The 23,292-nt window shown below is 40.7% G+C and overlaps 1 protein-coding gene across 3 annotated transcripts in view; it reads right to left on the minus strand.

The window, feature by feature from the left end:
- The window catches only part of camsap2a (calmodulin regulated spectrin-associated protein family, member 2a), a 180,468-nt gene that overhangs the window by 38,719 nt on the left and 118,457 nt on the right, over positions 1-23,292 (minus strand). For all 3 annotated transcript variants that reach the window (XR_013887869.1, XM_080195831.1, XM_080195830.1), the window contains 3 exons: positions 6,520-6,613; positions 5,755-5,860; positions 3,258-3,340 (listed from right to left, as the gene is read on the minus strand). Coding sequence is in view for 2 of the 3 variants with exons in the window: in XM_080195831.1 (XP_080051957.1) it covers positions 3,258-3,340; positions 5,755-5,860; positions 6,520-6,613 (283 nt within the window). In the remaining variant the exon portion in view is untranslated. The remainder of the gene's footprint in view (positions 1-3,257; positions 3,341-5,754; positions 5,861-6,519; positions 6,614-23,292) is intronic.

A 23,292-nucleotide genomic window follows, 5' to 3' on the forward strand; every position in this document is an offset into this window, starting at 1 on the left:
GTCAGACAGTGTGAGCGTGAATTCGAAGGAGCAAAACATGATGATTGAAACGGAGTTTCAAATCACTGAGAAGTTGTTTTTCATTGCAGGGGATGGGGAGGAATGCAATGACAATGGGCCTGATTTTACCATTTGGAGTGTAAGGGCTGGATCTGGGTGTAATACAGATCCAAACCCGGAATCCTCATTGCAACATGCCCATATGCTTTTTGCCGGCTCCGGTCTGAACTGCGCTGTGGGCGGGGCTTAGCACTGCCAGAATGATCGGAGCTCTGAACTGCACTTGTGCAGTTTGAAAAAGATTTGAAAAAGCACGCTTGGTGGGGCAAAAAAAAAGCAGAAAGCAGAGACAGCAGCTCTCTGACACAGATCATCCTCCTGGTGGTGGGGGGAGGCCCGATCACTCACTGATGGGTGGGGCCAGATGTATCTCTGGTGGGGGGTGCAGGGGGGTCCACTGCCACTCTGCGGGCAACCCCTCCTCCCCACCGGAGGAACGAATCCCTCCTCCCGGAATGGACACCTCCACCTCCCTCCCCACCGATTGCCCACAGTGACAGCAGACACCCCCCTCCCCCCCACCCCTGCAAAAGTTGGGGATTGGGTTATATGCAAGTATAAAAATCAAACCCTGGTGTGGGTTTTGCCATCTTTGTCGTTTGTCATATAGGGTCTGCTCTGTGTAGGTGTGTCTTAACCTCCTGCACACTGCCTGTTCCACCCCCTTATAGCCAGTTATAAGGTACCGGTGAGTAAAGCAGCCATTTGTAGGGTAACAAATTTAGATGACTACTAATGGTTGTATAGTATGTCATGGTTGAAAAACAGGGGATTGACTTTTGTACCAACTATGTGCAAAAAAGTTTCTTGGGCTGAAAAAAATGCCATCTATGCCAGGCCAATTGATACGGTATTGGTCTTCGGGTTTTCATTATGATTTAATTGTAACTACAAATTTTGACCAGAATGCCATTTTAAATATAAACTGATCTATTTCCCTTAAACAGTAGGTTAGAACGTTAGTGTTTGATAAGAACAAGATTGTTAAATGATGCGATGAACTTTGTATTATTTTACTGAAGTCAATCTATGTTCCCTTCAAGCCAAAGGTTTAATTGCTATGAAGCAGTCAGTGGCCCAATGATTCAGAAATTTGCAACATTTTCTCCTCAGATTCGGTTCAGAATGAAAATATCTAGGTTCTTACGTTTTTTTTTCATCTGTCATAAATTGTGACACCTTTTGATGCGAAACATCTGCATTGACTGAATATTAGATATGGGGCACGGGGAGTGCAAACAGAGAAAATTACAAAATGGAAATTGATGTGTGGTTACGATGAGTTGCAGAGGAATGTCAAAGCAGAACAGGCAGATAAGATAAATGAAAAATAAAGAGTACAAAGATGTCAGCATAAATAAATAAACTATGAAGCTTGTGGGATGTGAAATAAAGGAAGCAAGAGAGGAGACAGGTAATAAAAATATCAATCTGTAAGATGGAGCTGGAAGCAGTTGGGATACACATAACCTAATTACACATCAAAGCTCAGTTGGGTGAATAGAAGCAGCAATATTTTTTGTTTTTCATTACATAATCAAGGGATCAGAAGTAGGGAGAACAACTTTATTTAATATTCAGGAACCATTTTATTTAGTGTCCAGCAGGGATGTATCTTTTATTATATTTAATTTGGTTACACAAAACTCCAATCTAAATGGGTAAATAAAAATTATGTCAACATTATACTTATTTCTCAACAAGGTTTTTTTTCAGTTCTGCAATGTAGAAACAATATTTTTTTCAGTTCTGCAATGAAAATGCGCAAACAAGCAGAATAGCTGCTATTTGAAAAATAAAAGTCTTATTAAAGTTTATTTATTAGTGTCACATTGAGGCAATGAAGTAACTGCAATTAAATTACTGTGAAAATCCCGTAATCACCATACACCTTCGTCGGTTCAGATACACTAAGGGAGATTTTAGCATGGCCAATGCACTTAACCAGCATGTCTTTCGGACTGGGGAAGAGACTGAAGCACCCGGAGGAAACCTATGCAGACACAGGGAGAATGTGCAGACTCTGCACAGACAGTGACCCAAATTGGGGATTGAACCTGGGTCCCTGGTGCTGTGAGGCAGCAGTGCTAACCACTGTGCCACCGTGCTGCCCTGAAGACCAAGTCCAGCAAGAGATTGTGAGGAGTTGGTCAACATTTATTTTCCTCAGGGCATGTAGAAAGAAAATAAATAAAAAGCACCACAGTAGGTAATGAAACAAATAAGTGAGGAAGAGGAAAGCCCAATCGGCCAATTGCAGAAAAGGCAGCAGGGGAGTGTCAGGAAATTGACTGCTTATATTAACCTAACTGATGTAATTCGTAACATTGATTGGTTGATTCCGGTATGCTGAAGTGTGATCTATTGGTTGCAGAGAATAGAGAGAGATGGAAAAGGGAGGCATTGAACGCTCAAGTGACAGGTAGATTATCCAATGACAGAGACAATCATATACAGAGGGATAATTATTAAAGATCAAAATAATATTTCAACGAGACCAATAAAATGTCGACAGCAGGCAGAAAAAGCACACCATGAGATCAAACTTTTAACAACAGAGACAGATGCAAGAATCTCAGTTACATAATACAGATGAATTAGAAATGGTTTCAATTTAGGAAGTTATTTGATTCAGACAGTTTGCATTTAATGCTGAATAACCAGAAAAATGTCATAATATTTTCAAACATTTTTCGAGCTTGACCTTAAGACTTTAGTGAAATTTTATTTGTGCCTCACGTATTTTTGAATGACTCTCTTACCAAAAATGGAAGAACACTGGAACAGGCAAAGCCATGAATCGCACTATTATTGATGGATTTACATCTCAATTGTTTACTCCGATCGACGCAATCTCTAATTTCAATGATCCAACACATTATACTTGCTGAAGTGGACGGTATGGCATTTTGTGGAAACAGTTTGATCTGATTTATTGTCACCATGTATTGGGATACAGTGAAAAGTATTGTTGATTGAGCACTATACAGACAAAGCATATCCTTCATAGAGTACATAGGGGATAGAGAAAAGAGAAGGTGCAGAATATAGTGTCACAGTCATAACTAGGCTGTGGAGAAAGGTCAACTTAATATAAGGTAGTTTCAGATGGTACTAAGGATTTGATAGCCAACAATAGAATTGAATTCAAGCTCTGTAAATTTTATGACACAAGAAGATGTAATCTATTTTTGTACCTGAATCAGATGAATGAGGGCGGTGCTGAGTGTGTCGCAAGGGCAGAAGTGGCTGTGATGGTGAAAAAGTTGGACTTAATTTGCTGAAAGAAAATTAAAAAATGTAATGATTTGTTTCAATAGAAGAAATAATTCCAGTTCACTCACTGTAGCAAAATCATAAATACATTATAAATCACATGCCTACTGCTCCTTCAGGTACCATGCTTTAATTTGGTTATCGACCATGGACATCCATTGGATTGAATAATGATAATGCTTGGCAAAGTATTGCAGTGGTTTGCTATTGCCTTCTAAAGAATGGCTGACCTGGAAACTCTCCCACTCTTATACTGTCTGCACCAGGCACACTGGAAGAATTTACAGGCTAATAATTAACCTGTTGGACCACATTATCAACGTACCTTTCATGGACATCTCACTCCTGAAACGGGACTTGAACCTGGAATTTCAGGCCCACAGGTAGGAATGTTACCACTGTGCCACAAGACCTTCCCAAATCACTTGCATCATTTTGTGATATACAATGGGAGATCTTTCTCTGTGGCTTGTAGGTTTGATGTTCCACAAAAAGATCTGTTGGACTGTAGTTATTACATGTCACCCTGCCTCATTTATCAATTCTGTAATTTCTCCCCCATCAACAGCTGGAGGTGCATGGAGCTTGTGTTAGTTCATTATCTGATTTTCTTTCATAAGTTACCAATGGAAGACATTAAAGAAGTGGACAATACAATAATTAGGAGATGTATGAAGGGAAGTTGGGCATAAGAGCCTGTTCAGCTTAAGGGCCATTATCTGTTCCAAAAAAATCCCTTAAAGCCGAGTCAACGTCAATTAAACTAAAGGCAAGTCAAACTTAAAGATCTGCCTGTTTAATGTGTAGTCTGTTATGAACATACATACATACAAATTAGGAGCAGGAGTAGGCCACGTGGCCCCTCGAGCCTGCTCTGCCATTCTGTAAGTTCGCGGCTGATCTGATTGAACCTCAACCTCCACATTCCTGCCTACCCCCGGTATCATTTCACCCCCTTGCTAATCAAGAATCTATCTAGCTATGTCTTAAAGCTATTCACAGATTCGGTTTCTACTGCCTTTTGAGGAAGATCATTCTAGAGACACACGACCCCCTGAGAAAAAACACTTCTCCTCGTCTCCATCTTAAATGAGTGGTCCGCTTATTTTTAAAAAGTGACCCTTTGTTCTAGATTCTCCAACAAAAGGGACCATTCTCTCCCTATCCACTTGTCAATACCATCAGGATCTTACAGGTTTCGAACAAGTCGCTTCTTACCCTTCTAAACTTTAGCGGATACGAAACTTAACTTGTCCAACGTTTCCTCATTAAAAAAACACCCATTCCTGGTATTAGTCAAGTAAAACTTCTCTGAACTGCTTCTTATGCATTTTCATCTTTTCTTAAGTAAGGAGACCAATACTATACACCATGCTCCAGATGTGGTCTCATCAATGCTATGTACAACTGAAGTGTAATCTTCCTACTTTTGTAATCAATTCCCCTCACAATAAACAATGATATTCTATTAGCTTCCCTAATTTTCTGCTGTATCTGCACACTTGCCTTTTATGATTTGGGAACTAGGACATCCAGATCCCTGTGCACCTTAGAGCTTTGTGAATCTCACCATTTAAATAATAAGCCTCTTTTTTATGCTTCCTGCCAAAATAGACAATTTCACATTTGCCCACATGCTGCTCCATTTGCCAAATCTTTACTCACTCACTTAACCTATGTTCCTTTGTAGTCTCCTTATGTTCTCTTCACAACTTACTTTCCTACCTATTTTTGTGTCATCAGCCAACCTAACTATACCTCGAGTCCCTGCATCCACGTCATTTATATAAATAACAAAAAGTTGAAGCCCCAGCTCTAATCCCTGTGGCACATCGTTCATCACAACCTGCCAATCAGAAAAAGGCCCATTTATGCAAATTTTGTTTCCTATTAGCTAGCCAATGTTCTATCCATGCCAATATGTCACCTTCTACACTATCAGCTTTTTCCCCCCACAATAACTTAAAATCTAAATACAGCACATCCATCAGTTTCCCTTTATTCACATCACATTTAACTCCTTCAAAGAACTCCAATAAATCTGTGAACGGGAAACAGGATTTCCCATTCACAAAATTATGTTAACTTTGCTGGATTGCTTTGAATTTTTCCATGTGGCCTGCTATAACATCTTTAATAATGGCTTCTAACATTTTCCCTATGACAGATGTTAAGCTAACTGGCCTGTAGCTTCCTACCTTTAATCTCCTTCCCTTTTTGAATGTTTTTATCTAATCATTAAAGCTACAGCACCTCAGAGATGAAATTCCTTCATATACCCATTTTGATATCACTCTGTATATACATCAACTGACTTCAACATTTTACCAAACTGATGGAAGCTGATATTGATGAAGAAATATATACACTACAACTCTGCTTGAAATATGTTCCAAAATAATTTACCAAAAATCCTACCTGCAGCCAAACTCAGAGTCAGGAGATGTATCCATGAAACTTTTCCTGGTGGCGTTTGAAATTGGGAAAGCAGCAGGGATGTTTTTTATTGGGTGCAGTGGTTCAGCTGTAGATAAAGTTATACATTTAATATTTGCAGGAAGTTCCAAACCTTTGTAGCCTGAACATATGAAACAAACGTACTAATAGTAAGCAGATTTGTTTTAGTGGGAATTACTTATGCACACACACAGACACACACTGCATCAAATTATCAAGATCAAAATAGCACAATTTTGATTTTTTTTCAGAAACTATGCAGCTACTTTAAGATATTTACTTCAAAATTGCAATGTGCTACATTAGTAATTGTTCTGTATCATATTCCCCAATATAATATTTAGCTTTCTCTTCTTATCTATTCTGTCAACAAACTTTACACATCAGAAAGATTTAGTTTGGTGCTCCTTTCTTCGCAACATTTCTGTAAAACATATATCCCATTTTCCTTTGCTCCCACTACCCTGCTTTAGTGGGAAGGCAAAGCAGTCTTGGCTGTGGGACTTTGCCACAGCCGACACCAAGACAACTCAATGACAGGCTAAATAGGAGGAAAGCAGAGTTTGAATGCAGAGGAGAAGTTAGGATTCAACTTGTGATCTTCTGCTTGTGAGGAGGAATATCTAACCAATGGGCTTGCTCCACAATACACAAAATCTCCAGAGAGCTTCAACACTACAAATACTTAACATCTAAGTAATAACACATTAAATTTCAAGCACTTACCTTCCACTTCAGGTAGCACCCTAGGATGAACAAAAGGGGGCTTCACCACTTCAAACCACCAGAACAGCTCTGCCATAAATACCAGGTAGTTATTCTACAAAGAGAGCAGATCAAAACACAGTGCAGTACTTTTTCTAGGAAAAATAACAATGATAAAATGCATCCTATATTTTGTAATGAAATGTACATCTATTACCCTTGAACTACCAGTAAAAACACACCAGACTCAATTTCTGTTTTTGTGTTAAGTACAAGAAACCTGGTTTGATTGCTATTAATCATGGACACCAATCAAAAAGCACTAAAACTCATGATTTTGAAACATGGAGATAAAGCAGGAATGAGAAATATCAACCACAAGATGCCTACAGTAATGCTTTAATACTTCTCAAACTGGTAAGGAGCAATTATAGCAATATGAATCTCTCCAAGTTCATTTTCAACTGATCTTTTGCTAGATCAGTCAAAAGAATGATAAATTATGAGGGAGCGAGTGAATTTACATCAATATTTTTGCACAGTGAATCAGATGACATACTGTTTTATAATAAAAGTAAGGTACTCTGGAATTCACAATGTGCCGGTCTGCTGCTAAAGACCAATTGTATTTAATCAGGCCTGCCACTGTTTGGAATTATGGCCGATTGTTATCAATAGAAGATCATGAACCACAACAGAAATTAATTAGTAATTTTCAGAAATGTGATTCCATTTTCAGCTCCAGTTCAGTAACAATCATGACTGCCTTTCTTTAGAGAGGAGGTCCACTCCATGAGGTATGGATCTTCAAAATTTATTTTCATTGTTTTCAATGGCTGGCCTCCTATATAAAACATCTATCAAATATGAGCCCTTTCTTAAATAAAAATATATCTGTCATATTTCTTTCTGAGTTTCAATGCTGGTTTACTTGAGTTAATTTGCATACACAGTCAACCTGTGGAAAATAATAATCCAAGATACAAAAACATCTCCTCGTGCACTGAGGAGATGGCTCATTTAGATGAGAAATGTTAGGACAAGGGAATAAATATCTTCCAATCTGCATCAAACATCCCTGATCAAGGATAGCACACCCAGATATAGGGTATAGCTTTATCTATTCCCTCGTGAAGATCACCTCTGAATGCACCGGAGGCGGGGGGTGGCCAAATGCTGTCATAAAACAGATTTTTACAGCACAGAAGGAGGGCATTTAACCACCATGTCAGTACCAGCTCTTACAGTAATCAAAATCTAATCTCACTGTTCTGCCCCGTAACATCAAGCTTCCTTTGATTCAAATATTTGTTTCCAAAAAAGATGCAATGCTCAGTGCTTCAAATACTCATTGTGCCAAACTACTCACTGCTCTAACAACTTCTTACGCAAAGGAATTTCTCCTAACCCTTCCCCTCACTTTAAGAACTTAAATTTATATCTCTGACCCACTGTTTCCCACCCATTACAGAGGAGATGGTATTTTCACTATTAACCTTATAAAACTCTTCATATGTAATTTTAAAAACTCTTGAATTTCCTCAGCTCAAATGAAAGTGGTTCCAATGCCTTGTCTCTTACACAGTTCCTGTTTCCTAGCATCATCTTGAAAACTCTAGAATCTTTGACTTCAATTAACTTTTTATTATGGCACACCCAAAACTGCACAGGATTGTGACCTAACCAGTATCTTACACAAATTTGCTATGATCTGGGTCCCTATGAGGCCACTGCCTAAAATATTGTTCTTTAAATTTTGGTTGCAACGATTTGAAAGTTTAAAGTTTATTTATTAGTCACAAGTAAGGCTGGTCGCCACAGTCCAGCACCTGTTTGGGTCAATGCACCTAACCAGCACGTCTTTCAGAATGTGGGAGGAAACCGGAGCACCTGGAGGAAACGCACGCAGACATGGGGAGAACATGCAAACTCCACACAGACAGTGACCCAAGCTGGGAATTGAACCTGGGTCCCGAGCACTGTGAAGCAGCAGTGCCGCCTGAACCATCCCAGGTTTTCATTAATAAGAAATCCTCATGAATTTGTTGAGAGAAGAATCATTTGACCTAAGGTACCGGCCATTTTCATTTTACAAATGTTGTAACGGAATTTGTGGTTTAGATTTTAAGAATAATCACAGAAGAGTAAATTGAAAAACTCCATTTTGACTAATATTTGCAGACCTCTTCTTGAAGGTGTAAGGTGCCTTTCCTGACTCCTCCAGTATTTCCCACCTTTGGTTGATACTCAACCCATTTTGAGTATGGTTGACTCAAACCATATCAGCATTCACTTCTGAATTATTGGCGAGATGAAATAGGTAAGGTTGAAATAATATTCTCATTTATTGCAAGAGACACAGGAGAACCATGACAATATTGGGAGGAGTGATTGCTGCACAGTCCATGTAGAAACAAAGGCCTGTCTTCACACTGAGAACATTCTCCACCATGTTGTGTGGCTCTATCACCATGCTAAATGGGACAGATTCCAAAAGGAATCTGAAAACTCTACATCCATGAGGCACTGTATGCTATCAGCAGCAAAACTGTATTCAACTACAATTTATAACCTCATGGTCTGGCATATGCCCACTCCAGCACGCCAGAAGCAACAGCAGGCATACCTAAAAATGAGATGTAAACCCAGTAAAGCTACAATGCAGGACTATTTGCAAGCAAAACAGCAAACATGCGATAGAGCTAAGCAATCATACAACCAATAGGTCAGATTTCAGCACTGCTTTGATATCCAGTCAAGAATGGTGGTGGACAACTGAATAACTAACAAGGGAAGGTGAATCCACATATATCTCCATCCACAATGATGTGGAACCCCAAAACATTAGTGCAAAAGACAAGGTTGATGTATTGATAATAATCTTCACCCAGATGTGCCAAGTGGAAAATCCACTGTGGCTTTCTCCTAAGGTCCCCAGCATTACAGAAGCCAGTTATCAGACAATTCTATTCACTCAATGTGATATCAGGAAAGAACATAAGAACATAAGAAATAGGAGCAGGAGCAGGCCATCTAGCCCCTCGAGCCTGCCCCGCCATTCAATAAGATCATGGCTGATCTGTCGTGGCTCAGTTCCACATTCCCGCCCTTTCCCCATAACCCGTAATCCCCTTGCCTATCAAAAACCTATCAACCCGCATCTTAAAAATATTGAGCGAGGCAGCCTCCGCCACTTCAACGGGCAGAGAATTCCAGAGATTCACCACCCTTTGAGTGAAGAAGTTCCTCCTCAACTCTGTTCTAAACCGCCCCCCCCTCTTATCTTGAGGCTGTGCCCTCTAGTCCTACTGTCCTTTCTGAGCAGGAAGAGCCTCTCCACCTCTATCCTATCCATCCCATTCAACATCTTATACGTCTCAATGAGATCTCCCCTCATTCTTCTAAACTCTAACGAGTACAAGTCTAGTTTATTCAGCCTCTCCTCATAGTTCAACCCCCTCAACTCCGGAATCAGCCTAGTAAACCTCCTCTGCACTCCCTCCAAGGCCAAAATATCCTTGCGTAAGTGCGGCGACCAAAACTGCACACAGTACTCCAGCTGCGGCCTCACCAGTCCCCTATACAGCTGCAGCAAGACCTCCCTACTTTTATATTCAATCCCCCTCGCTATGAAGGCCAGCATCCCATTTGCCTTCCTGACCACCTGCTGCACCTGCAGGCTGGGTTTTTGCGACTCATGCACAAGGACCCCGAGGTCCCTCTGCTGATACAGCTGATAGTACTCGATACTACAAAGGCTATGGGCCATTACAACAATAGTACTGTGGACTTGAGTTCTAGAATGGTAATAAGTAAATTGCTCCAGTACAGCTACAATACTGACATCGAGCTGGCAAATGTGAAAAATTACCCAGGTAAGTCCTGTACACAAAATGCAGGACAAATCTAACCCAACCAATTACTGTCCCATCAGCCTACTCTTGGTCATCAGTGAAGTGATGGGAAGGGTCGTTGATACTGCTGTCAAATGGCACTTACTCAGCAGTAACCTCGTTCCCAATACACAGTTTGGGAGCTGCCAGAGCCACTCTGTTCCTAACCTAAATGCAGCATTAGTTCAATCATGAAATAAAAAGTTGCACTCAAGGTGATGAGGGAGTGACTGCCCTTAATATCAAGGCTGCATTTGCTCAAGTGAAGCATCAAGGAGTCCTATCAAAACTGAAGTCAATGGGAATCTGGGAGAAAACTCTCCTTGGTTGGAGTCATGCCTGGCACCACAGAAGATGGTGGTGGTTATTGGAGATCAATCATCTCAATCCCATGAATCAATACAGGAGTTCATCAGGTAGTGTACAAGGTCCAACATCTTCAGCTGCTTCATCAATGACCTTCCCTTCTCATGAGGTCAGAAGTGGTATATTTGCTGATGACAGTACAATATTCAGCATCATTCATGACCCGTCAGATACTGAAGCAGTTCATGCCCGTACACAGCAAGATCTGAACAATATCCAGGCTTGGGCTGATAAGTAGCAAGTAACATTCACACTACACAAGTACCAACCAATGACTGCCTCCAACCAGAGACAATCTAATCATCTCCCCTTGACATTCAATGACATTATTATTGCTAAATCCTCTCTATCAACATCCTAGGGTCAGAAATGAAATGGTCCAGCCATACAAATACTGTGGCCATCTGAGCAGGTTAGAAGTGGGAATTCTGTGGAGAGTAATTCACCTTCTTACTCCCCCAAGCCTGTCCACCATCAACAAGGCACAAGTCCACAGCGGGGTGGAATATTCTCCCCTTACCTGGATGAGTGCAGCTCCAACAACACAGCAACGTCCAAAGCACTCTGCTTGATTGGCACCCCATTCACCATCTTAAAAACTCTCTCTCTGCCTCACCAATGCACAGTGACAACAGTGTGTACTATCACTGCAGCAACTCACCAAGGCTCCTTTGATAACATCTCCAAACCCTCAACCTCTTTCCAACTGGAAGGAATAGGGTAGCACATGGTACCAAGCCACATATCATACTGACTTAGAAATATATTGCCTTTCCTTCAATGTCACTGGGTCCAAATCCTAGAGCACACTCGTTAACAGCATATGGAACACAGCAGACAGTTCAAAGGGCAATTAAAATTGAGTAATAAAAATGCTGACCTAGCCAACGACACCCATGTCCCACGAAAATAATGTTTTAAAAAAAGGACCTTTCATATTTATGCAATTATGTGTTCAATTTGTTTCCAAATGGACCAATTTATTTGTTCAAATTAAATCACAAGTAAGGTGTAATGTTTATTTCTTGAATTAGAATAAAACTGCTGAAGTAACATAATGCAAACTTATGAATTGGCTGGTGCTTGTGTGTGTGCTGCATTCTGCAGTTCATACCTTTAGAATGGCTAACAATCTATATGTCAAGTTTGATAGATACAGTTACCGTAAATCACTCATAACTCTCAATGAATCCAGAAAACATCAAAGGGCTAATTTGATTGGCATGTAATTCAAAATACAGCAATCCATTTCATTCTGAAAATCTGCAGAAACATTGCGTCACCTCAAGAGATAAAGCCAACCTAGATGCATCAGTATCCCTGAGGCAGCAGCTGTTAACGGTGTGCTGAATAAAATCAGAAATCATACATCCAATTATAACTGATAGGAGAAAAAAAAATCTTCTAATAAGTTTCATAGCTAAGTTTAATTATATTTGCATTTTATTATTCTGCATAACTTGAGTTTAAGTACCAACCAAGTGATATAGTGATATTTATCTGGGAAAGCTGCATTAGTACCTGATAAAATGCCCTCCAAGCCCATTAATATAGCTGCATTCATGGCAGTTGTAGAATCTCCACAACTAGTGGCCCTGCAGTTTAAATCTGGCATGGGGTTCAAAGCAGAAGAAAAATGCAACATGACATTATCAAAACATTTTAATGTCCATGTTTCATTCATAACACTGTTGAACTATCTGACTGAAAATGAATAGTTGAGAATAATCTGTTTCGTTGGAACAGATGTGAAATACTGTCATCATTTTAGTGTCCATCAGATCTGACACAGGGCTCATCAGCTGCTGCTCAATGATTCTGGAAGATTGAACAACAATCTGTTCAGCAGCAGATGGCACTTCATCCAACATAACTTTTGCTCTCAAACAGAACCATGGCAACCACATGGTGCTATTTATAAATAATCATAAAAGAGGCTGAGCATGTTGAACCATCATCGCTGAACCAGAAGCCAACATAAACAGAAAAGATCCATCATGCAAAGTTAATACTCTTTAACATTATGGGGTAAAATTACATTACTTTGTCCATGGTTCTGTATGATTCTTTATATGCAGTCAGTGCAGATATCTTAAGATATATTAATCAACATCCCTGGTGTTTCACACAAGGACTTAAGACAAAATACAATGATTGTGTCAATTTGACTTAGAGGAATAATTAAGCCACTTGCATGTATGGTGAAGGAGGAGGCAATGGAGAGCAAGGATGACAAACAGGCAAGCATGTGAAGTAAATAGGGATCAAGGCGACAGCAATGGTGATAGCATTGAACTCCAGTAAGTGAGGACAAGAGGCTCCCCTTCACCAGGCCCTGTTTTAGCTGTCAAAGAGAGTTTGGCAAACCTTGATGCCGATATCAACTGGAGTATTCATTCTAAGAATACCAAAGATATTCCAATCAATTGGAAAAGTAAGCCTCCTGTGAGAAGTGAAGGCATGAAGTGAATGATCCAGGCACTCTGGCATGGTGCAGGTTGATGTGGGTATGCCGGCGTTGGACTGGCGTAAACACAGTAAAAAGTCTGACAACACCAGGTTTTAGTCCAACCGATTTATTTGCTAATAGACTCACAAGCTTTCAGGGTTAGTCCCTTCGTCAGGTGAATGGAGAGTTCTGGCCTCACACAGACAGAGTATATAAAGCACAGACAGTTTAGAGATTACTGATTAGAATGCGAATCCTTACACCTAACCTGCTGTTCAAGACCTGAAGTGGCTGACATTGTGAGTGGAAGGAGCACTGATCACAGGTTAAAGAGATGTGTATTGTCTCCAGACAGTACAGTAAGTGAGGTTTTGCAAACCCAGGCAAGTCACGGGGGTTACAGATAGTGCGACATGAACCCAAGATTGCTGTTGAGACCGTCCTCATGTGTGCGGAACTTGGCTATCAGTCTCTGTTCAGCGACTCTGCGCTGTTGTGTGTCGTGAAGGCCGCCTTGGAGAATGCTTACCCGAAGGTCAGAGGCTGAATGCCCGTGACCACTACAGGAAGGGAACAGTCTTGCCTGGTGATTGTCGAGCGATGTTCATTCATCCGTTGTCGTAGCGTCTGCATGGTCTCCCCAATGTTGTTGGGGAGACCATGCAGGCGCTATGACAACGGATGAATGAACATCGCTCGACAATCACCAGGCAAGACTGTTCCCTTCCTGTTGGCGAACACTTCAGTGGTCACGGGCATTCAGCCTCTGACCTTCGGGTAAGCATTCTCCAAGGTGGCCTTCACGACACACGACAGCGCAGAGTCGCTGAACAGAGACTGATAGCCAAGTTCCGCACACATGAGGACGGTCTCAACAGGGATCTTGGGTTCATGTCGCACTATCTGTAACCCCCGTGACTTGCCTGGGTTTGCAAAACCTCACTTACTGTACTGTCTGGAGACAATACACATCTCTTTAACCTGTGATCAGTGCTCCTTCCACTCACATTGTCAGCCACTTCAGGTCTTGAACAGCAGGTTAGGTGTAAGGATTCGCATTCTAATCAGTAATCTCTAAACTGTCTGTGCTTTATATGATCTGTCTGAGGCCAGAACTCTCCATTCACCTGATGAAGGGACTAACCCCGAAAGCTCGTGAGACTATTATCAAATAAATCGGTTGGACTAAAACCTGGTGTTGTCAGACTTTTTACTGTGTTTATGGTGCAGGTTTCCAGCTGTCTGCCAACATCAGTGACAGGGGATAGTTCAGCACATTTACCTTTTCAGCTTTGGGAGGAAGGGCAGTGTGACAATGATTTGTTCTACTTCTGTGGTTATGTCACTGAGCTTAGATTAACTCGAGCTCTTGCATTCCTTGACTTTTGCAGAAGTTTTGCTTACACTGTTTGTTGCAAGGACATCCCTCATGTGTTTCCTGTGCGCAGTTTTTCATTTAACGACACAATGGCACAGTGAATAGCACTGCTGCCTCACAGTGCAAGGGACCTGGGTTCAATTCCAGCCTTGGCTGACAGTGCGGAGTCTCCATGTCTGTGTGGATTTCCTCTGGGTGCGTCAGTTTCCTCCCACAATTCGAAAGATGCGCTGCTTAGGTGCGTTGGCCAAGGTAAATTCTCCCTCAGTGTGCCCGAACAGGCGCCAGAGTGTGGCAGCTACGGGATTTTCACAGTACCTTTATTGCAGTGATAATGTGAGCCTACTCGTGACATTAATAAATAAACTTTAAAATTTTCTTTCCATAGTCCAAAGATGAACAAGTTAGGTTGATTGGTCATGCTAACTTGCCCCATAGTGTCAGGGGGAATAGCAGAGTAAATACATGGGGTTAAGGAGATAGGGCCCGGGTGGGATTGTGGTTGGTGCAAACTTGATGGGCCAAATGGACTTCTTCTAGGGATTCTGATTCTATAACTAACGTAATCATTTCTTCAATTCACCTTCAATCATTTCCGCATGTAATTCAAATGAAACATTTTTACTTTAGCTGCTTGCAATTTTGTTTTAAATTAGCTAAGTATTGAATTGACAATGCAAATTCTAACTCCAGTTACCTCTGCTCAATTTAACAGTTCCTGGCAAATCTCTTATACAGTTGAAGACTGAATATTAAGTGTTTGGAATTCTATTTGAGGTTGTTTTGTAGATCTGAATTTTACAGGCAGTGACAGGTGACTAAGATACTTCTGCATGCCAACCTTTCCAGTAAAATTGAATAGTATTTTTAATTGTGCACGATGTGATCTGTTCACATAGAAACTAGAAGTGGGAGTAGTCCATTTGGCCCTTTGAGCCTGCTCCACCATTCATTATCATCATGGCTGATCATCAAATTCAATATCCTGATCCCCCCATATCCCTTGATCCCTTTAGCCCCAAGATTTATATCTAATTTCTTTTTGAAATCACACACGTTTTGGCCTCAAATACTTTCTGTGGTAGTGAATTCCACAGATTCACCACCCTCTGGAGAAGAAATTTCTCCTCACCTCAGTTCTAAAAGGTTTACCCCTTATCCTTAAACTATGAACCCCTAGTTCCAGACACTCCCACCAACCGGAACATTCTTTCTGAATCTACCCTGTCTAACCCTATTAAAATTCTATGAGTTTCTATGAAAGCCCCCCAATGCTCTTCTTAATGCCAGTGAATATAATCCTAAACGACTTGGTCCCTCCCCATATGACAGACTTGCCATCCCAGGAAACCTTCGCTGTACTCCCTCTACAGCAAAGACATCCTTCCTCAGATAAGGATGACATCTGACAGAGAAAACAAAACACTCACAAATTTGGCCAGTACTGTCCAAGTAGAGTCTTGAAATTATCTCTTAAAGTTGGTTTCATTGCAGTTAAACTTATGAAAGGGAAAAGTAAAATGAACAATTTGTAAAAAGCAGAGTAAAGTAAAATGAAACATATGTAAAAGACAAAATGCTACAGTTGAAATGAAAACTGATAATGCTGTAAATACTCAGCAGATCAGGCAGCATGTGTGGAAGAGAAACAGTATTAATGGTTCAGGTTGATGAGCTTTCAAAATGAATACTTTCTCTCTCGCCACAGACTCTGCCTGACTTGCTCAGCATTTCCCACTTTTTCTATCATTGCAACTAATTATTCATTTTAAAAAGTCGTACACTTGCAGGAAAATTATAGCAGATGAAGAGGTGTCACAACATTGGAATAGAATCACAGATTCCTTACAGTGCAGAAGAAGGCCACTCAGCCCACTATCACACCAAGGCCCTAATCCTGTAACCCCTTATACTTACCCTAATAATCCCCCCGACATTTGGGTTAATTTAGCATGGCCAATCAACCTAACCTGCACATCTTCAGGTTGTGGGAGGAAACCAGAGCATCCGGAGGAAACCCACACAGACATATGGAGAATGTGCAAACTCCACACAGTCACCCAATCCAGGAATCGAACCTGAATTCCTGGCACTGTGAGGCAGCAGTGCTAGCCACTGTGCCATCGTGTTACCCCGAATGATGTATGATTGATGTATCCACTCAAATGAAGTGGGGTTCAGTGATTTCTGGGAATGAGAAGTGTAAGACACCATGGAAAGCCAGCATGTCAGATTGGAAGGCACATGTTGTGAATGCCAACTGCACTGTGCCATTGAACTTGAGCAATATGCCGATTAAAGAAATAAAATTTCTTGGCCGCAAGCTAGCAGACCTGTTCATCGAATCTGCAAATCCCTTAATGGCTGCTATTTTCACCAGCGAAATCTTAGTTCAAGGTCTTCCCACACCTGCATGACATAATCAGGCTGATGCCTAGTAAAGGCGTGAATTTGATTTCCATATATTATAATACATTTACATGTAATGACCGGGCTTGAAGTCATAATGTCCGCCCACATCCCCCAGTGGTGTGGCATCACACCAGTGCAAATCACTACTGGTTTTCAAAGTGCCCCCTGGACTGGCAATGTCTGTGGTGGCTGGGGGATGAGCAGGCTTAAATTTAACTTTGAGATTGGGATACCCTTTAAAAATGACGCTCTGATCTCAGATTCCTGACTGTGCCGATGTGTTTAGGGCCTGCCCCTTCAGCTGGCTGTGTGATCCTCGGCAGCATTCTGAAATTACACAGACTGACTCTAGATCAGGTGAGAAAAGGCGGCTGTGAAGTTGATTAGTTTCATACAGTTTCTCTCAACTGAGCCAACACGCTGCAATTTTGGGAAAATTGCACCTCTTGTGTTTTACTGATTCAACAGTCAGTGAGGAGTGTGTTTATGACGGGGAGATTGGGGCTCAGTGTTAAGTCAGCTGATCTTAAAATTAAGTTGCCAATGGAGGTCGGTCTTTACTGGGTGCTTCTGAAGATCTCTTCCAAATAAATGAGATAGAAATGAGCCATTTGGCCCTTGAGCTTGTTCCGCCATTCCATAAGATTGTGGGTGATCTGACTGTTTCTTTCCAATTCTGCCTTCTCATCTATCCCGATAACTTTTGATTCCCGTGTCTAAGAAGGATCGATCTATCTCCACGTCAAAGATATCCAATTACCACTTTTTATAAGACTGTAGAACTGTCAGAAAAAAATTATCCTCATCTCTGTTCTAAAAGGGACACTCCTAATTTTAAAACAGAGCCCCCTAGTTCTGGACTCATCCACAAGAGGAAACATCCTTTCTACATCTAGCTTGTCAAGGCCATTCAAGATTTTAAACGTTTCTATCAAGTCACCCCTCACTTGTCACAGCTTGCCAAGTAGAAAAAGACCCATTTATGCATACTCTGTATATTGCTGTGAAACAAGCCCAGCCTGTCCAACCTAAACCCTCATAAGGCAAACCAGTCATCCCAGCTATCAATCTAGTAAACCTTCTTTGAACCACCTCCCATGCATTTTTATAGCCTTCCTTAAATAAGGTGACCAAAACAGAATGCAGTATTCAAGGTGTGGTCTCAACAGTGCCCTGTTCGAACGAAGCATCGCGTCCTTATTTTCACTTCCTCTTGAAACAAAGCATTTCTTTAACCTTCTTAGTCATGTATTGTATCTGCACACTAATGTTTTGTGACTCATGCACTAGAACATCTAGATCCCTCTGCACCTCAGAATTTTCAGTCATTCATTCTTTAAATAATACTTTTTTTATTGCTACAACTTCATTTTTCCCACATTACACTCCATCTTCCATATTTTTGCCCACACACTCATCTATACCTGTCTGCAACCTCCTGATGTCCTCTTCACAACATACTTTCTCATATATTTTTCCGTCATCTGCAAATTTAGCTACCACGCCTTCACTCTCTCATCCAAGTTATTGATTAAGAGCTGTCTTAAATTTTAAGAACTTGAGTTCCCACCGAAGACCGCTGTGGGACTCCACTTGTCATAGCCTGCCAAGTAGAAAAAAAGACACATTTATGCATACTCTGTTTTCTTCTATCCATGCTAATATGTTACCCCCTACACCATAAGCTTTCATTTTTTGCAATAGCCTTTGACATGGCACCTCATCAAATGCCTTCTGGAAATCTGAGCACAGTACATCTACAGCTTCCCTTTACCTAGAGTGTATGTTACATCTTCCCCATGATAGATGTCAAGCTAACTGGCCTGTCATTTCCTGTTTTCTGTCTCCCTCCCTTCTTGAAGAAAGGAGTTAATTTGCTATTTTCCAGTCTGATGAAAACTTTCCAAAATGTTTTATCTATACACTGTAGATTTGAGGTATGAAATTGCAATTGATGAATTTAGCCCTGTCAGCCAACAAGTCTCCCTCACAGCAACTATCAAATACAAATTAAGTAAGGCAGCTCTTAATGCCCATGAGTGGTCAAGGGCAGTTAGAAATATCACTTTTCTAAAGGAGATGTGAGAACTTAAAGAAGGGGCTAATAAATACAAACTGATGGGCTTTAGTACCAATTCAGTGTTATCAAACAGGTTTGGACTGAGGAAAAGTTCTTGCTTTGGCTAGCTGCATATTTAAAACATGTTTATTGGCTAGAAGATATAGAAAGGGAAAAAGTTATGTACATGTCCTGCATAAGCATATGTCATGTGACCATTAACATTCTGTTTTTCATTTTCACATGTGGACAGCTGCTTTTGGACACATAAGTTACAGCGTGCAGTGGATGTGGAATGTTAAGATAATAGTGAGCAAGAGGAACAATGGGGGTGGGGGCAGGGGGGATGGGAGGGGAGGGGAGGGGAGGGGAGCAACATCCTGAGGAAGAGGAGAAATTTTATCATTGTTCTTCTAATTTCCCTTTGCTGTGCATGGCCTGTTTGTTGCACTGTGCGGTCTCTAAGACAGCAGTGCACGCAGTCATGTTAAAAGGGCCATTGCTTGTCCCCTTCCTGATAAGTTCTGCATTGTTATGTGGCTGTATACTCATGTAACTCAAAAAAAATGTTGGTGTGCATGCATCTCGATTTGATTTATTATTGTCATATGTATTAGTATACAGTGAAAAGTATTGTTTCTTGCGTGCTATACAGACAAAGTATACCGTTCATAGGGAAGGAAATGACAGAGTGCAAAATATAGTGTTACAGTTATAGCTAGGGTGTAGAGAAAGATCAACTTAATGTAAGGTAGGTCCATTCAAAAGTCTGATGGCAGCAGGGAAGAAGCTGTTTGTGAGTCGATCGGCATGTGACCTCAGACTTTTGTATCTTTTCCCCGAAGGAAGAAGGTGGAAGAGAGAATGTCCGGGGAGTGACAGGCCCTTAATTATGCTGGCTACTTTGCGAGGCAGCAAGAAGTGTAGTTAGAATCAATAGATGGGAGGCTGGTTTGCGTGATGGATTGGGCTACATTCATGACCTTTTGTCATTTTTTTGCGGTCTTGGGCAAAGCAGGTGCCATACCAAGCTGTGATACAACTAGAAAGAATACTTTCTATGGTGCATCTGTAACAATTGGTGAGAGTCATAGCTGGCACACCAAATTTCTTTAAACTTCTGAGAAAGTAGAGGCGTGGAGGGTTTTCTTTGTTGTTGGTGATCTGGACACATAAAAACTAAAAATGAGAGAGCTGGTGAAGTGGGCATCCCCACACAGTACCAGAGCATGTTAATATGAGTGGGATGCTTGACCGCAACTAACCTCAGCTCACCACCTCGTTATCTTTTCAGCACTCTGAGTTGGTGCATGAGGTGCATGACTGACCACTCACTGGCTGCTGCCAAGCTACAGGTCTGGCGAGACTAAATGGATTCCAGTCCAACCTATTGGGGGGTGGGAGGGACATATGGACATATGGACCTACCTTACATTAAGTTGATCTTTCTCTACACCCTAGCTATAACTGTAACACTATATTTTGCACTCTGTCACTTCCTTCCCTATGAACGGTATACTTCGTCTGTATAGCACGCAAGAAACAATACTTTTCGCTGTATACTAATACATGACAGGCACCTTGACTCTTGTCTCCATGAAAAGAGATGAAGGAGGGTGTAGGGTTCCAACTCCCACAGAATCCACCACCTCCTTTTGCTCAGATCTTGTCACAGTGGCACTTATACATGGACACGAGGGCGCAGGTCTGTTAGTTGTTGCTGTTTTATTGTTGTTTTTCTGCTGATATATTTAATCAAAAGTCATTTGTGACAGTGTGAATTTTTTAAATTAACATCAACCCTATAAATGTGGGTTAGGTTGGAATAGAGAGGCGGTGCGGGTAGACTCAGTAAAATATATGGATTAACCCGACTGTGGAGTTGGTGCAGTATTTTCCAAAGGCTGTCAAAACAGATCTGGCACTGAATAAACATTAATATCTGATTTGCCAGGTGCATTCACACTGTGACCCACTGTGATAGTTTCTTTAGGGATGAAAGATAATGGTCGAGAGGTTGGAAGTAGTTAAGGATTAATAACTTGAAGTGAACGAAATCTCAGACGACAAAGCTTTGTACAGGGCTCGGGGAGTTTATCCACATCATCAAGTTAAAATGGTTGCAAGTGCTTAAAATCAGAGGAGAGTACATGAGGGCAATTTAAGTGAATACTGAAATTATGAAAGATGAGGAATTGCTCAGTCGAGAAATTAAGTAGAGGAGGAAATATATTTGGACAGTGGAGTTGTCAGTACAAGGAGGAGAAGATGGGAAAGAATCAAGTGCTCAGTGACAGTACCAAAGGGAACAGCTCGAGAATGGGATGATTGGGGCCAGGTTATTTACTGGCACATGTCGCCAAGTGGGGAAACTTCAATGAGGAAAAAGGGTCACTTACAATGGCTCAAGTTCTGACCAGATCAATAGACTGATCAAGGCTGAACTTGCAAATGGTAAAGTGATTTAGTGTCAAGTTAGGAAATAGAATGGATAGACAACCCTTAGAGAAGAATCGGGGTGGCACAGAGTTTGAGAAGAACTAAAATTGGTGAATTGAGGTGCAGCAATTTCCTTCAATGGACATCCCAGAATCAGCAAACCACTGCCCAGAAGAAATCTTCATATGTGCATTCATGATATTGGTATTTATGACTGGAGTGAATGTTCCATCCCAGTTTGAAAACAGAGAACACCAGTGGAACCCTAATATAGGAATGTGATGCTCTACTAAACCAGATTGACAGCTGCAGTTTGAGAGATGCAGGACTATATTTACAATCAAATTATTGTTTAACTTGAGGCTGGTTTAAATCCAGTGGCTTTAAGTATCTTCATTCAGTAATCTTTTGAAATAATTTTCCAAACCATTGCCATGTTGTGATGTTCAAAGTAGAAGGTATGCAAGATAAATAGTTTGGAAGAGGTAAATTACAAATACTAGCCTAAATAATGACCATGAAAGTAAAAGTTCAAGCAAATGTAAACAAAAAACTGAGAACTGGTGTCAGCAATTTTTCTTTACACAAAGATGATCACCATATGGAATAGCCTTCCAGGTAGAGTGGTGGAGGGGAAATTAATGCAACAGCAAAATTAATGTCATAGTAAACTACATACAATGTGATTGTACCATCCATCCCAGGATGGTGGCAGGGCAGAGAGATATTTTACATTCTGAAAGATGAGAGAAATGGGCCAATAATCTTCCTCTTCAATACCCATTTTATGACCTTTATTATTGTCATGAATATGGTGATTATCTTCACCTTTTGCTTAAAGTTACAGCAGCAAAGAAATTCTGCTTCACCATTTAAAATAAAATCAGTATTATAATCTGAAAAGCTCCTTCTTGCATTCTAATAAATTACTAGTCACTTTCTACAATTGTCCATAGAGATGAAACAATATTAACTCTTCCATAAAGCCAGAGGAAACCATTTTGGCCCATGTCTGTACTGGTTCCTTTCTCAAATAATTAAAACGCATTGCACAGTCCTGCTCTTTCCATGGCCCTCTAACTTCCACTGTTCCAGACGCTTATATACTATTCTTTTAATAGGATGCAATGCCTCCAAAACAAGCTCAAGCTAAACCCAAAACTCCGTCTTAAAATAAATTTCCCACTGCCTCTCCCTATTGCTTTTGTGATTCTCTATTACTAGTAATTCCACTGTCAGAGGAAATAGTCATTCCGTCTCAAAATGGAATTTTAATTTCTTTTATCTTCCAGGCAGCAATGGTGGTTTTATCATTTTGTTACAGTGGAATGAAACTTGGTTTGGTCAAAGCCGGCTTGGAATGACAATAATTTAGTATAGAGAAACAGTATCTTGATCTAAATAATACAGTAGATACAGTCAAACACCGTGATGAAAAAAAATTCCTACAGCAAGTGTATTTGAAGATGGTAAATATTTGTGGTTGCACAGAATGTTCACTGTCATGCAGAAAGCTTGTGATGTGACAAAGATCACGCCCTCCTGTATATATCTGTATAGTGTGGAATGCACTTTATCACAGTTCCTGTTGTTGCCTTGGAAGCCGGAGCTCTCCTTGTGTATACACTTGAATAAAATTAGTGCCCTGTACCCAAGTCTCTGCTGAACCCTGTTACTGCCACAACAATTTATAGACAGAAATGGAAAGTAACATTTTCTGTTTCTTTCACTGAATAGGAGTCAAAGATGTAGATTTTTACATCAAAACAAGGCACCTGACACTAAAAGAAATCCATCC

Source organism: Carcharhinus amblyrhynchos, chromosome 9 (assembly GCF_965287045.1).
Source record: "Carcharhinus amblyrhynchos chromosome 9, sCarAmb.v2.hapA, whole genome shotgun sequence".
Lineage (NCBI taxonomy): Eukaryota > Metazoa > Chordata > Chondrichthyes > Carcharhiniformes > Carcharhinidae > Carcharhinus > Carcharhinus amblyrhynchos.